This window comes from Cervus canadensis, chromosome 4 (assembly GCF_019320065.1).
Source record: "Cervus canadensis isolate Bull #8, Minnesota chromosome 4, ASM1932006v1, whole genome shotgun sequence".
NCBI lineage: Eukaryota > Metazoa > Chordata > Mammalia > Artiodactyla > Cervidae > Cervus > Cervus canadensis.
The window spans coordinates 22,297,170-22,314,456 of record NC_057389.1 but is presented as its reverse complement, the minus strand read 5'-3'; the positions used below and the strand labels follow the sequence as shown (position 1 = coordinate 22,314,456).

Below are 17,287 nucleotides of genomic sequence, written 5' to 3'. Positions count from 1 at the left end.
TTTCATTAGTATGGATTGAATGCCTAATAAGTGGGAAAAAAAAAAAAAAACCCACTAATTGCAGGTAAAAATGGGATGTGAAGAAATGCTTCCTGATTCTAAGATCAACATTCTTGCTACAAAATCGTGCTACTTCATTTAATAAAATGGGTAGCCTTCCGCCAAATGGGAGAAAGGAGAGGAATAACTACATACAGGGAGTTTTAAAAGAAAGAAAAAACAGAACAACAGAATAGAAAAAATACAAACTCTCTGAATCATTAAAGATTAAAAAAAAAAAAAAGAGGGGAAAGGTTGACATCAGCTCTTTGATCATCCTTAATGCTTAATGTCCATGTTGGAGTTTTCATGGCATATAATCAGCTCAGCTATAAACTCAGAGTACAGACATAATGAGACAAATGGGAATTAGATGATGAGCATGTAGGACTCTTTGAGACACTGGGTTCAAGCTCTAGGACAGTGTGTTTAAATCTGATTCTTTAAGCCACCTAAAGCTCTGTGAAGACACAGGATGATCGACATTCAAAAGTCACTTAGTTGTATTTTGCTGAATAGCCATATACCATGATAGAGCATTTTCAATTATAGGATAGCTCAGAAAGTGTGTATGAATTCAGAGAATGTTGAGATCCCAAGCATTGCAATACTGAGAATTTAATCTTTCATTTGAAAGAATAAAATCTACCCAGTTAAGTTCCCATTACAGACTTCATAATGAATTCTACTTATTGCTTCCTGGACCTATCAATTCTACTAACAGATGAATATCTCTTCTGAATCATAACTTAAGAAGAAATGTCACTATTTTACCAATGATATTTATATCAGGGACAATAAGACAATGAGCCCACACTGCAAGGATGCATTGGTCATTTATGCGTTAACAACTGAAATTCTCGGGAAAATACCAAAGATAATCAAAATAAATATAATATTAAGATAGAATTATATGCTTTTTATTTTGGACAAATCAATGGGAGTAGAACAGAGCTCTAATTTTCACAATGCAATGGGCAGGGGCTGGGGGGCAGGAACCAACAAACTGTCAAGTAACATTGTACAGATCATAGGAAGCAAGATTTTATGGGTTCCCAGTTAATCTGGAAAAAATATAAAATAAAAACAACTGATTTCTGAAGCATTTATACCGATTAGAGTCCAATGTAAAAAAACACTTCTATTGACCTAATTTGGGATATTCAAAAATATTACTTGCAGTCACTTTGCAACATATACATGTATCAAAAAACCATTGTTATATGAATTATATCTTGACTTAAAAACACTACTCAGTTTACATAAAGTACAAACCCTTCAGCATTTAATATAATCCTTGATACAAAGACAACATGCTTAAATTGACCAGTTAGTAGTTATAATCATCTTTCTCTCAAAATTTGCTTTAAAAGGCTAAAAAAACTAAGTCCACCACTTCAATTAACCAGTGGCTTCTATAAATTCATAGTATACTTAGGGAGAATTCCAGTTTAAAAAGAGTGAAATCAATAGTATTTCAGAAACACATGCTAGTCCATCTAATAATGAATTCTATTCCTTTCCCTCCATATAACTCCACTATACAATCTTTGAAAATCAAAATAACTTTAATTGTAACTTTCATAATATAATTTTTTAAATAAGAATGGTTATAAATGAGAGATTTTTTTTCCCAAGTCCAACATGTGAGAACTTTCATATACAAAATAAATGTCATACTTCACTGTAATCTTGTTATAAGATACTTATTTTAGTAATGCTGATATCTCAAGATATATTTGGTATGCTTCTTTTGGAAACACACATGAACTATCATTAGGCTATATTCACAATTCTTCAAAGACCTTTATCCAACTTAAGCACTTATTTTATTATTCAGTCTTATTCAAAATATCAGCTATTTTCAAAATATTTAATCTACACCAAAAGATAGGAATTTGCTATACTGAGATTATTCAAATGAATATGAACCACAAGGCTTGAAAATAATGCCAAAAGAAGGAAGAGTCTCAAAACCGCTTTCAGTAGTGACAATAGCACTGAAACATAATACACAGCCTCACAAGACAGTTAAATGCAAGAATATTTACCAATAAATTCTATACATTTGGTGGGGGAGGAACCTGTTTCTCTCTTATATTCATTCCCTATGTAAAAAAGCATTCAAAAAAATTTACTTTCCCCATTTTTTAAAATTTCTCAAATTACTTCAATTTCTGTCCTTTAAAGTAAAAACATTGCAAATAAAATCTCTAAAAAATTAAAACAAGTCCTATATAACATAAGTTTAAATGATACCAGATTTGTCTAGAGTGGGAAAGGTTTTAATTTTTTTTTAATGACAGGAAAAGAATTTTAGTTGGGGAGCAATCACCTAAGTATTTATAAAATCGGAAGTACTCTCACACATGTGTGTGTTCTAAGTCGCTTCAGTTGTGTCCAACTCTTTGTGACCCTATGGACATTCTCCAGGCAAGACCATTTCCTTCTCTAGACTCTCACACACACCGGCAACACAAATAAACTGCTTAACTCGGATGAATTTTCAAAATGTATTTTAATCTCATTCCAGGAAGAAAGAAAATTTCTAGATATAAACACATCTCATTCAATCACATTTTAACATACATTCAGCAACTTAAAATATTATAAGAATCCAATATTTTCATCTTTTATAATCTCAATATATTATATATTTAATATATAATATATATATGTACAATACATACAGGTAGTCAGCAGGATTACAAAGTAATTTTTAAAAGTCTGATCAACATTGATAAATACTTTTAGACTATTAAAAAGAAATATACTTAGGATCATAGAATAAAATAAAATATGGGAGGTCCAAACCTAATGGCAAGACTGCAAATGTTCATGTAGCCAATCATTTAAAAGATCCCTCAAGTTGGATAGAATGCATTTTAAAGCAATACTCTTGCTACTCTCAAGCAGCAGTACTTGTAAATATCAAGCATGTACATCTCCATTAAATTTAAAATTTCTATGCAGCTTTCTTTACTGTAATATACAGTAGCTATTTCTTCCTTTCTGTTGGATTTTGCCGTGGTTGCTGTTTGAAGAGTGACTGGTATATTACCAACAGAAGTGACTTTAACTCCCTTCCCTCCCCTAAAGCATGGCTCAGTTTGAAGATTGTTCTATAGGCAGCTACTACGAATATTAACAGTACCTTAATACCATTAACAGAACCAATCAATAACTGGAGTCATATGAGAAGTTTCAAAGACTGATGGAGGTTTCTGTAAACCAAGGTCATCGGAAGTATTATACCTGCAGATAGCCTCTCACATCCCTTAATGCAAGGAGTTAAAATTTCAATACCATAGTATAGCAGTTAACAATCTATTCTATAATTTAAAATATTAATACCATTAAACCACCCTGAGAATACAGAGGAAGTATTTAAAACAAGATATTCTGATATGGTTTCTTTCCTTTGTATTTGCTTTCTTCTGGTTTTTGTTGGCCCTTCAAGGGTACGATATTTGAATTCAAAGTGTGACTTTGATATCCGTTTTTGTTAACTGAGACTCATGCCACAGTGAGATACTGGTGATAGAAAAGCCCAAAAAGGCTTGTAGAAAAGAGACAAGCAGCAATCCACCAGGTCAGAAAAGACAGAAGTCCTCGAAAAAGCAGAGGAGTGAAAATGTTTTTTAAGCTGCTCAGTGCCACTGTTATTTGTGTAACAGTTACCTTCATCTTCCCATCAGCAGATGGTAATTCAGAATAAAGAGAATTGGAGGGTAGACTATTATCCACTGGCAAGGCAGACATAGATTCTGGATAAATCCCCCAGGAATGATTACCTAGAAAATTAAAGATGCAAATAAAATTTGAAGAGTAAGTAATTCCAAAGCTTCTTGTTAAAAAAAAAAAATTCCTTAACTTATATTTCAAATTAAGAACAAGAAATTTAGTGGCACAACAAATTATTTTATGTTGAAAATGAAATAATAAGCTTTCTACACACTTAGGGAAAATTCACTTAACTTGACCAGACTATAATCTAACCTTATCAGTAGAACTACACATAAAAACCAAAAACTAATTTACTTTTAATTAACTGCATCAAAATCTGGTAAAATAACAAAAACATTCTCTTCCCTGTATAATCCATGAATCAACTACCTCTACCAGAGTGACAGAACAGATTCTGTAACTTCTTAGAATCTTTTCTACCTCTAGAATATCAGAGTAATTTCTTTCTCAGAAACTATCTATGATGCCAATGTGAGAGACTATTAATAGCTTCCAGAAAATTTTTCATCATATACTTTCCTATGCTGATAGGTTATGAGTCATATAATTTACCACTGAGCTACTCTCATGTTCCAGAGATTCCTGAAAGATTATTTACATCTATCATCAGCTCTATAGTATCTATAAGTCCACCCAACAATGCTTTTTAATTCTTTTGGGCTTCTAAAACCCCCACACTGGCAGACTGCCAGATCTAAGCAAAGAAATAATCAACTTGGTAATAGATAATTCTGGAGTAATACCACAGAGGGGCTTGATTGCTTAGTGAACAGACTTATAGAGGAACTTTGTTCTGCCATGGAGAAATCTTTATTCTATCCACGTTAAGTTATCTGAACTCACCAAAAGATCCTACAATTCATAAATTTAAAAGTACCTCATAATAATTTAAACATTATGCACTAACATAATCTTAAAATACAAAATAATAAGATTAAAAAGTGCTCACTCAAGTTACTCGGAATTAACCGTTAGCAAACAATTCTTTTAACATTATAAAACCATATGGGTCTGAGTTTTCAAAATCAAGAAGATAAATCAATGAATCAACTTCTAGAGCTGAAAGGCTCCCATGTTTCCTCATAAAACTTCTAAAGAGAGAATCAACTTTAAGAGGCATATTTCTTTGTAGGTATCAGAAAACATGATTAATTACAGGTAGAAAGTAGAGCAGTGAGCTTCCCAGTTGCCAGGATATGCCTACCTAGGGTTTTCAAAAGCAGGGTTGTGTGAAGCAGCATGACCAGGGGAGCCACATACTGCAGCGCGATGACGCAGAGGTAATAGAAGACTCGAGCGACCTGGAACGACAGCATTCGTAAGTTTCTAACACAGCTGACGTGTTATGAATGAGTTAAACTTTCATATCAAACTGAATCATCAAACTGAATCGCTTAAAAGATAAATAATCCTTCCATGGGAAGAAAGCTAACTGGAAATAAATTTGTACTTCATTATAAATGCCCCCAAACTGACTTTAGAAAGGCTCTGTTTGAAGGTTCTTTAAAATACGAAAAAAGCATTAAATCCCTTAAAAATACTTAAGTGATTAATACAAATTGGAGAAACAAAATCACTGAAATTCAAATGGCAGATATTCACTTATTTCAAATATAAAACAAAATGCTAAAATCTCTGAAGACAAGACACCTAAAATATCAAAGTAAATAACAATAAATCATAAATAAACCCCTCATAAATAAAATTATTAATCCCTATTTACATTAGACTGAAGTAAAATTCAAAGTATGAAAATACATGAAAGGTAAAACATAAAAAGTTATCTGAATCTTGATAGATTCAAGATGAAATTCAAGAGTAAAAAACAAGAGGACCTGACACCACCTTTCTTTAAAAAGACTTGATCGGGTTGTGGGTCTAGTCCATTACAACGGTGGATGGATTCCTAGCACGTTCCTTCTCTGGAATCTCCATTAAGTTAAAATTTATGTTCCACATTCAAGTACTTGGATTAATGTTAAAAGGAATACATTTAGTCACTAAAACTAGTATTCCCTATTCTTTAAGTCACAAAAGCTATACAATATACTGTGATCAGTGATTTCAGATCAGTTAGGGGAGTCCCATTTAGCAAATGTAGATATACCACAGCTTTGTAACCCAAACTGCATGATACTTAAGGCAGGAAGGGGAACTGAGACCCTTTCTTCACCTAACACCAAAATCAGATTAATGTCTCTGACATCTGTCAGTTTAAGATTATTCTATCTGTTCATAATAAGAATATCATGGAATGAAACTACTACTGAAGGAAACCAAACACTTTTATTTTTGTGCATGTGGTACTAGTTGCTTCAGTCACGTCCGATCCTTTGCAACCCCATAACTGCAGCCTGCCAGGCTCCTCTGTCCATAGGATTCTCCAGGAAAGAACACTGGAGTGGGCTGCCATGCCCTCCTCTAGGGGATCGTCCCGACTCAGGTTTGAACCCGGATCTCCTGCATTGGCAGGTGGGTGGGTTCTTTACGGCTAGCGCCGTCAGTATTTGCTATTTTTCATTTTGACAACAGTGTAAAACTTACCATTTTCTGAAGCTCAACTGTGCTTATTCGCCCTGCTTCTTTCTTCATTTGATCCACACATTTCTGGGCTAAGTTTAAGTAAGCTTGCAGGTGACTACGCATCATGGCCAACCGCAAAGCACATAGCAGGATTATTAACCAGAGTCGCAGAGTATCGAAGGTAGCTTCTGTCATTCTACAGATCAAAAAGTTGATATGGTGCTCTCAAAGACCAAAAAATGCTGGCATGCTAGTTTTATGTGTTAATGTTCATTGGATAAGATGTTTAATACAAGGAAATCTAGACTTAGTTACAAATGGAGACATGATAAGTGTCCCATTCTATCTGAGACTTACAGGATACTTTCACTTGCATAACAAATGCATGAAGTACCAGAATAAGAAACAAAGAAGTACCAGATAAGTCAAAAAGAAAAAAAGGACAGCAATACTTGGGATTCCTTTCTCTATCCATCCTCCCAGCGTGGGGGTAGGGGAATGACTAAGCAAAAAGGGAAGCTGGGAGTTCTTAAACGGGAGACCATAAGAAAGAAGGAAGGAAACCCCAGGAGCTTGCCCATGAACTATCAAGTTAACAACCCATCTGTTTCTGGCTACAGTTTTGTTTGATCACATAAACACCTGAGTAGGATCTTTCAACTCTGCTCAATTCCTGACTGGGATCAAGAATTCTGATATAATACAATAAAATCAAATGTTCTTTAAAGGACTTTGGAAAGAAGAGGTAAATTCTGATGTCCTTTAGGGGTTTAACATTTATAAAAGACCATGGTTTCTGCTTTGATAAAAGATAACATTGTAATTTGAAGATAATGCTTACATGTGCCTGACTCTATTCAAATTTCTAGTACATATCAGGTAGTTAAATATATGACTGCTGAAATGTGTCTAGTGACCTGCCAGACAGGATGTGGAACTTACAAGGGTCTCCCCCAAATTCTTAAAGACTATGAGGGTAGACTGGATGGCTATAAAGAAGAATGAGTGGGAAAAGATGTAAAACCAACACTTTGTTCCAAAATAGGCTCTATTATGACCCCCTTCTGTCCAGTGTAAGCACCTAGGAAAGGGACTAAAACTACAATACAGAACTAGCTGCCTGTGGAAATAAAGCTGAAAACCAGCACAGGAAAACAGGAAAGGAGGAGAAGATGGGAAAGGACACAGTTCTGGTTGAACTATTTATGAAGTGGAGGTGATAGAGGGATGGAACAAAGGCTTTATTATGCATGCTGTTTTTTGGTTTCCTTTTTACAAGGCCATGAGAAATGCAGGTTGGTTAGGAAGCACAGAGGCAAACTTTTATCAATACACTTGCATTATAATGAACAGTAAGATTAAAGCATCAGTCATGTGAGAATGGGAGTACACAAAGATTTAGGACCAGCCGCGGCCTTGAACCCTTCCAGGGCCTGCAGACAACACTGCTCCCTGGTGTGGGGCAACCAGGGGGCTTAGGGGGTAGAGTTCTGAAGACAGCTAGTATATACACTTTGAGGATGCCAGGTAATAGAAATGAAGGGAATGCTACGAGGCAGTGAATCAAAAAATATCTGCCCTGTTTACGAGGAGTTCAGGATTTAGGTAACAGTCCTACTAATAGCTATCTAATTAGTACCTCTAATTCAGACTGCTTACTTAACTTCATAAGGATTTGGTAAATTGATATGATGGTGTATCTCAGGAAGGAGTATGAGCTGGGGCAAAATATGCAGGTAAAGAAAAGGCAGAAGAAATTTCTCCAAATTCTTGAAGCCATTCTAGGTTTCACTGTACATGTTCTCTTTTTGTTTTCTTAAGAGGTTTTAAGCACACATGGACTCTGCCTGCATTTCACTTTTTGGTGCCCAAGCAGAACACATGGATGGATGAATTTAAATACATTTCTGGGTTGAAACTACATTCTAACCATTTTTGCTTCTCACTACAAATAAAGGCCTTTGACCAACCATTTACTCCATGTGAAAGACAAAAGGACCTGGGTTAATGGGCAGCCATTCTTTCTCAATCTACCACATGGGCTTTGGATTTTAAACAAAAATTAAAAACCACTGCTGTCTAATCACTTAATATAATGATCTAACAAATAAGAAAGGAATAAAATGGAGCACAGATAAGACCATAATTTTGTTTCCATCATTTACCAAGCAAGAATACTGGAGTGGGTTGCCATTCCCTTCTCCAAGGGATTTTCCTGACCAAGGGATCAAACCTGGGTCATCCGCATTGCACTGCAAGCAGATTCTCTACCTTAGTCTAGAACCCTACGATCCTTAGGATTAACTTTTAAATACTCAGAGTGAACCTGTCAAATTACCATTAAAGCTTACTTATGTGGGGAAAAAATGTTATGACTTCAAAGTATACTTTCTTAGTTCAATAAGGTTAAGTGTTAAAAAAAAAAATCATGTGTAGAATCACTGATTCTACACTTGCTCCAACACAAATCTGTACCAGGATCTAAAAGAAATACATAATGTAAAATGCATACTGTGGAATCAATGACTAGTCAAGTTTTTCTATTTTAATTTTGATAAGGCAAAGCAGTGGAAGGAACATTTATTAAGCACTTCTAGCCAGTTGCATTACATGTATTCTTTCATTTAATTCCAATGATAACCTTGTGAGGTAGATACTATTATCTTCATTTTCCAGATGGGGAAACAGAGGGTCAGTGAAGTTAAATAATCTCCCTCAAATGACAGTTTTAGTGAGGATCAGAACTGGGGTTTGAACCAGTTCTGCCTGAATCTTTTTATTACTCTAATATAGTTCCATAAGGCTAATGGGTTAACATAGCAAGTACAGTTACTAACGCCTTTTAACAAACTGTTAGTTTCCTTCTTCTGTTAAAGTACAGCTGTCTAATTGGGGAATAGTACCTACTATTAGATAACAATGTTAAGGCTTTATTTTTAATTTTGATAGGTATGACAACACTGTCATGTAGAAGAATATCTTTATTTTTTAGAGAGGCATACTGAAGTTCTTAGGGGTAAAAATGTTATGCTTCTGATTTACTTGAAAAGATACTTTATAAAAAAATAAAACAAAAAACAGTGAATGTGGAAAATATTAATAACTCTTAAGGGGCTGAATATATGAACTTCCATTTATAAAATTTTTCCTCTAAATCTTCACAATTAAGGAAAAATAACAGAAATATACAAAGTGTCTTAAAAACAAGCGCAAACAACAAAAAAAAATCTCAGATATCAACTGGACATCAAGTGAAAAAGCACAAAAACTTACAACTGTACAAGATAATATAAGTGCAGAGTAATAAGAATTCACAGCCATTATTGAAGATCACCAAAAGTTTAAATGATGACCTGTAATTTCCATTTTATGATACATTTTTAAATATTTCTATTAATGTTTTAAAAATACAGTCTTAATATTATAATTAAAAACATGAACATAGTAAAAAACATTTTAGAAAAGTTTTGATTACATAATGAAATAAAAATTAGGCCCCAAATACCCATACTTACAAAGGAACACTTTCTTTACCCAATGGTGGGTTCATAATGTAGTCTTTGGTGATGGGTTTTACCCAGAGCAGAACCATAAACAGAGGTGCCAAGAAGTTGATATGAAGTAATGTTCTGAAAGTATGTAAGAAATAAACATAAAAATCCAGAAGCAAAATACACTAATAAACTACAGAAACTTGGGACTTAAAAAATGAAGGTAGGAACTTATTTTCAGTATTCTATATTAAGGTATTGTTGCCACCATTATTTTATATTAATCATTATCACTCAACACTGATTTGAGCCCTTATAAAAACACCTCATAATTTTAATGTTTCAGATGAGAATGTTTAGATTGAGGAAAGTTAAATGATTTGCACATGGTAATATTACAGGTAAGAAAGAGATCAAGCACTAAAATCTAAATCTGTTCACTGCCATTCTAGTGTTCTTTAACAATCTCCTACTGTACCCCTGATTTAATACACCAGTACTTAAAAGATTCTCTAAACAATCAATGAATCCAATGAATTTTCAGGATAGGAGTCATCTTTTGATGTTTTTCAGTCCAGCAGACATAAGGTGGCTTCTGATTACTTACAAGTAAGAGATCTATTACAAGGTCCAAAATACCAGACAGGATAGGGCAGGTGGAAGCCACTGCACCAACTTATAAATGAGGAACCTTTCAATATGTAATGATCATGTAAAATGTTTTAATTAATTGTTAAAATCATAAATGATTCACATTTGTATTTCTTCCTGAAGAATTATGAACGTATCTGAAATGAATTTCCCTATCCTACACAAACCAGGAGAATTCACATTACTCCTACAAGACTATAATATACCCAATACAGCAAAAGGTTTCAGGTGTGAGATGTAATGTCATTGTTAACTGTTGCCCCAAGTCTGTACCCTACAGAGACAGATGACTGATAAAGACTGTCCTTGTTTCAGAAAGACGTTCTTCCGACTATTTTATTACCATGTTCTGTATTCATTACAAACCATGCAAGGAAGAGAGACTAAACTGGAGGGTTTAAAATACACACACACACACTTTAAAATACCACTACAATGCACGTGATAGTGATTTCTGTGAGTAAACGGCTGGATCAGGAAACCATGAAGATCTACCTGACCAGGGAGAGGAGGAACTCTGGTTCTAAGCTCTGGCCCTAAAGCAAGTACTGCTGCCTGGCCATGGGGGTGAGGAGAAGGCAGCTCTTTGTGCCACTCTGCGGCTCTCACTACAAAACTAGCGTGCCACACCCTGGATCTGGGCAGAGTGCTACAACACAATGTGTGTGTGTGTGTGTGTGTGTGAGGGGGCCGTTTGTAACACACGGAAAACAAAACTCCAGATTCCCAAAGGGAAAAATCGTAAGAAGCTACATTTTTCTGAGAAGGAAAAGAAAATGTGCCCCACCCCCTGCAACCAACCCTCAGTGTCTCCAATCCCAAACTACCACTAAATGCTTTCAATGTTTTTATAAAGTGATTCTTTCATCCCACAGCCTGGGTAAACCATCGGGTGCGGGGGAAGAAAGCAGCAGTATTAGGTATGCAGTGTTGCTAGGGAACACTCTAGTATCAAGGAGCAGCCCACAGCGGTTTCAGTAGCTGCTGAAGGGCTCCCCTCCACCCACCCTTTCAGCTTATTTAAATCATAACACTGGGGTTAGTGGACTGAAGTGTGTGTGTGGAGAGAGGAGGGGGAGAACCAGGTTTTGTTTTAAAAGAAGCCATTAGAGAGACGGATGGAGGGAGAAAAGCAGGATGTAGCCAAGAGCATGCTGAGTAAAAGGAGCGGAAAAAAGAGGAATGAAGGAGTGTGTACTAGGAGGTGTGAATAAGTAAACACACACAAAGCACATGCAGGAAAAAAGGGAGGAGAGGAAAAACACAGAAATATTTTCAAAATTAAAATAAAGGAAAATGACAGAGGTAGGAGAGAGAAGAGCGTGAAAAGACAGAGAATCAGCATCATTAAGTGTAGGTTTTTAAAGAGCAGAAATGTTAGGAAATACGACTATTCAGAGAAACTTAATGACTATAAATACATATATCAAAATGGAATATTCTCAACTTGTGCTTCTACTGCAAAACAAAAAGAGGACTTGGAAACTTGAATCTGGATAAGAAATGAAGAAGATAAAAATCTGTTCCTCTGCCAAGGTGTCTACACCAAGAAAAGAATCTCTGACAACCACAAAGAATATAGTAAGTGGGCTCTGACTTATATGTAGAGATTCAAATACAATTTCTCTATAGTAAACTATAATTTAACACTATACAGTATTAGTAATCCCAAAGTAAAATAAGCTTACATATAAGTCAGTAATATAAGGAAAACAAACATTTCTTATGTACACAAATTTCAAAACATTTAAAAATAAAATGCTTTAAATAAAAAATCAAATTAAATCAAATCATTTATATAAAATTTAAATAGGTATTTATAGCTTGAAAATTCTAATTTAAAGAAATTCCCATAGATCCTCAGATCAGTGGTAGAAATTACGATATCATAAACATTGAACTCTGAGTTCAAAAGAACATAAATATTGATATTTCCATTTTAACAGGAAAAAAAGATATTTAATAATTAGTGTTTTTTCTTACACAGGACTTAAAGTTTAGAAAAGAATGGAAGAAACTTGCTTATAGTAGAAAGAGGAAGCAGTGTGACATCAAATGGTTATTAATTTTCAATACAATAATTTATGATTTCATTACAATAATATACCTTCATTAAGATGGAAAACATATATTTATCTGCATGTGCTTATGTACATTTTCCGCTTACTGTGTAATTTTTTCTGTTGCCAAATTCAGGGCATCCAGATGCATTTGAGCCAGCCGTAATCCAGGAAATGTCAAAAAAGCCCCAATGAGTGAACAGAAAATAGCCAGGAAAAATTTGAAAGTAAGTTTTGAAACAGGACCCCTAAAATTAAAATTTTTAAAAAAGCTGGTAAGTTTTTGAAGTGAACCTTCTAGAAGTTTCTTTTCTTCTAATTAATTACTTTATAAAACACAATAATACAAGTAATACAAAGTAAACTCTTACAGAAAGATAGCTCTTATTCTACCACTATCTATAAGGGATTTGGTGAATTATGAACGTAATCAGATATCTCTTAGGCAACAGTTTTAACAATCATAACTACATATTCAACAAAAAATAACATGTGACTCATGAATTTCATTTACTGTCTGAGGGAAGAGGAATTAAGTTAAATAACAGCAAATTCAAATCAGAATTCTATAAAAGATACTAAGTTTATACAAATGTAAAAAATATGAGTAAGGATATTGCTAAAAGAGACAGTCCTACTTAAAAAATAACTCTTTTCACTGATTAAAAACAAAGAACTACTTACAGTAAGTGCTATTTTACTAAAAATGGAAACATTTAACTTGAATAATACTTAATTAAAAAAAAACTTACTGAGATTCTAAACCTTGCTTTTCAAGAAACTGCATCGCACTGTCTGAAAAATTTGTAAACCCTGTAGGGGGAAAAAAATTTACTCTTATCATAGGAGTAAAATACAGAATCTTTCTTTGGAAATAAAATGCTAGAGTATCTTAAATTCTGAAGTGACAAGACTAGCTCTTTCATGTGCTAATTAGTATGTCATAATGCAATAAATTTAGTTATTAGGAGAAATAGCCTTTGAAAACATCCCTTTGATATCTGTACATTCCATATAATTTGCATTAAAATCTGCATCTTTACCTATGTGAGTAAACATTAGCATTAGAAATACTTATTTAAGTTTAAGGAAAAAATGAGGAAGGGAGAGCATTTTTGGAAAAAGGTAGGGAAAACTTAGCTAAAAAAAAAGATCTTAAGAATAATAAATGTTATTTAGAACATTTCAAAATATAAACCTAATTTTAAGAACCTGTAAGATATTAAATTATTACCTGTTTCAAGTCCAAATTCCAGATAGTTTTCTGTTACAATCAAGACAGCCATTGCTTTCACAAAGAAAAAAAATCCAAAGGTAACACAGACTGATCTTTCACCACCATCTTCTACTTTAAAATAGTGTGTAGTTAATGAAAATAGAACTTTGCTGCAAAAGGAAAAGTTCAGGAAAAACAACAAATAACTTTGTGGAAGTTAAACACAACCATCTTTACAGGACCTGAACTCCAATAAAATTTGACTACAACATTCATTTTGATTCTACAATATTTCTCTACAAGGTCCCTTTTGGAAGGAAGTGAAAAACTAATGAAAATCTGAATAGTCTTTCAGAAAATAGGACATAAAAACAAAGCAAATCTAAGCGAAGTTTATAACATTTTAAAATTAATAAAAAATGCACAAATACATACTACACTGTAATTAGGAAAAGAATGTATTTCCAGTTTCTCTAACTCAAATTCATTAGGGTATTACAATAATTTTACAAAATAGGGTTTTGGTGATACGAAAAGCATTGAGCTTTTTATTGGGGGTGATTGTCAAGTAGTTTATATTTAGAATTAAACACTCATCACAGGAATCATCTGTAAATCATCCACTAATTTAAACTTTGAAAATTACAAAAAGTTTTTGTAACAGTCATTGGTAAGCTTTGGTACAAAAACTGAACATCTGGGATCACCATTTCACACTATGATGAAACAAAAAACAGGTCTTCGTTGAGTACTCAAAATCAACCAAAGACTCAACATGCTCACCTCTTTTAAAATATTTAAATTTTATATGAAAATACTAAATATTTTATTTGAACCCCCTCTTAATAATTAATCAAATCAAGATCAATCAGTGGAGGATCCATAGCTAGAATCCAGATTTCTGTTATATCAAATTGTTCTCCTGGAAAGCATAAACCCACCCAACAAAATAAGTTGTTTGGCCAAAAAATTTAGAAAGGCAACTTTTACGTAAATTATATGTCAAACATGGAAAATAATAACAGCTGTCATTTAGTACTTGCCAAGCGCTAAGCACTAGCAATTATTTCATTTCATCCTTCCATCAGCCAACTATTATCACTACTTTCCAGATTTAGAAAAATTGTGGCACAGACAGGTTCAGACGTCTAAGGTGGTGCCAGTGTAAAGAACCCGCCTGCCAATGCAGGAGACATAAGAGACAAGGGTTTGATCCCTGGGTCGGGAAGATGCCCTGGAAGAGGGTGTGGGAATCCATTCTAGTATTGTTTTTTGTTTTTTTTAACACCAAAAACATTTTGTATTGGTGTATAGGAGTTAGCCCCAATTAATTATAGCATTATTACAAATAAACAATGTTGTGATAGTTTAAGGTGAACAGTGAAGGGACTCAGCCATACATACACATGTATCCATTCTCCCTCCCATCCAGGCTGGCACTTAACATGGAGCAGAGTTCCATGTGTTATACCATAGGTTTTTGCTGGTTATCCATTTTAAATATAGCAGTGTGTATGCTACCTTTCCAAAGTCCTTAACTATGTCCTCGCCCCAGCAACCATGAATTTGTTTTCTAAGTCCATGAGTCTGTTTTGTAAGTCAGTTCATTTGTATAATTTCTTTTTAGATTCCACATATAAAGGATGTCATATGATATTTCTCCTTCTCTGTCTTACTTCACTCAGTATGACACTCTCTAGGTCCATCTGTGTTGCTGCAAATGGCCTTATTTCATTCTTTTTAAGAGCTGAGTAATATTCGTGTGTGTGTGTGTGTGTGTGTTTACACACGACATCTTCTTCAGAACTACAACAAAAAATCTCAAAATCTGTATGCAGACAAAGAAGACCTTCTTGAAAAGGAAAACAGAGCTGGAGCAATCAGGCTCCCTGACTTCAGACTACAAAGCTACAACCATCAAAACAGTATGGTACTGGCACAAAAATAGAAATATGGGTCAATGGAACAGGATAGAACACCCAGAAATAAGCCCATGCACCAAAACAACCAACTAATCTATGACAAAGGAGGCAAGACTATACAAATGTGGGAAAGACAGTCTCTTCAACAAATGGTGCTGAGAAAACGGGACAGCCACATGTAAAAGAATGAAATTAAAACATTCCTAACTCCACACACAAAAATAAGCTCAAAATAGATTAAAGACCTAAACATTAGTTGGGCACTATAAAACTATTAGAGGAAAACATAGGCAGAACACTCTCAGACATAAATTACAGCAAAATCTTTTTTAATCCATCTTCCAGAATAATGGAAATAAAAGCAAAAATAAACAAATAGGACCTACTTAAACTGAAAAGCTTTTGCACAGCAAAGGAAACAATAAACAAAACAAAAAGACAACACACAGATTGGTAGAAAATATTTGCAAATGATGTGACTGATAAGGGATTAGCTTCGTGATCTTGGGCAAGTGCGTGCATGCATGCAAAGTCACATCAGTCAGGTCCTACACTTTGTGATCCCATGGACAGAGGAATGGATAAAGAAGATGTGGTATATATACCCACTCCAGTATTCTTGCCTAGAGAATCTCATGGACAGAGGTGCCTGGTGGGCTACAGTCCATGGGGTCACAAAGAGTCAGACATGACTGATGTAACTGCATGTATGCACGCATGCACACACTTGACCAAGATCCTATAGCTAGATTAAAGGCAGCTGGGATTTAAATCTAGGTTGTCTGGATCCAGAGTACATTCAGCTAACGATTTTGTATACTGTGTCTATGGAAATGCTTACAGCACCTAAGGTACAGGATAGTTAAGCAATAACACATGAAATCATTTTAAAAACAGAGCTGCCTTGGCAGCAGTAAATGGTTTGTTCAAACATTCTCATAGTCAGAAGAATTCTTTTTTTTTTTTCTCCCCGCCCCTAGAAGAATTCTTATTCAGGAACAGATAAGCAAAGATAAGGACCCTTGCCCTTCCACTTTAAAAGGAAGCTGTCCTTTGATTCCTATTCAAAATATGCTAATGTAGTTACTACCCATTCTCTATTAGGATCCTACCTAGGATACTGGATATAAATGTAAATAGAGTCCCAGCTGCTCTAGCTATGGGCATCTACCCTAAGTAAGCCAACTTGAAGGTAATAAAGACAGGTGATTTTTTTGATCTTCCAAATGCAAGTTGAAATAAATCTCTGCTAGAATGTAAACTTCTATCAATAATTCTTGTCTCGTTCACTGCTCAGATGGAGCACCAAAAAGTGACTGGCACATAGTAGGTACATCAGTTACTTCAGTTCAGTTCAGTTGCTCAGTCATGTCCGACTCTTTGTGAACCCATGAATCGCAGCACGCCAGGCCTCCCTGTCCATCACCAACTCCCAGAGTTTATTTCAACTCATGTCCATTGAGTCAGTGATGCCATACAACCATCTCATCTTCTGTCATCCCATTCTCCTCCCACCTTCAATCTTTCCCAGCATCAGGGTCTTTTCCAGTGAGTCAGCTCTTCACATCAGGTGGCCAAAGTATTGGAGTTTCAGCTTCAACATCAGTCCTTCCAATGAAGAGTCAGGATTGATTTCCT

General features: G+C 34.7%; 1 protein-coding gene across 4 annotated transcripts in view; it reads right to left on the bottom strand.

Moving 5' to 3' along the window:
* Window positions 1–2,538: 2,538 nt before the first annotated feature.
* The window catches only part of TMEM161B (transmembrane protein 161B), a 71,098-nt gene continuing 56,349 nt past the window's right edge, over window positions 2,539–17,287 (bottom strand). For 2 of the 4 annotated variants that reach the window (XM_043464700.1, XM_043464702.1), the window contains 7 exons: window positions 13,746–13,897; window positions 13,264–13,324; window positions 12,619–12,759; window positions 9,825–9,938; window positions 6,331–6,505; window positions 4,991–5,087; window positions 2,539–3,833 (listed from right to left, as the gene is read on the bottom strand). In XM_043464700.1, the coding sequence (XP_043320635.1) occupies window positions 3,556–3,833; window positions 4,991–5,087; window positions 6,331–6,505; window positions 9,825–9,938; window positions 12,619–12,759; window positions 13,264–13,324; window positions 13,746–13,897 (1,018 nt within the window). In that variant the 3' untranslated portion in view covers window positions 2,539–3,555. The remainder of the gene's footprint in view (window positions 3,834–4,990; window positions 5,088–6,330; window positions 6,506–9,824; window positions 9,939–12,618; window positions 12,760–13,263; window positions 13,325–13,745; window positions 13,898–17,287) is intronic. The other 2 variants (XM_043464704.1, XM_043464701.1) reach the window with 2 other exon arrangements.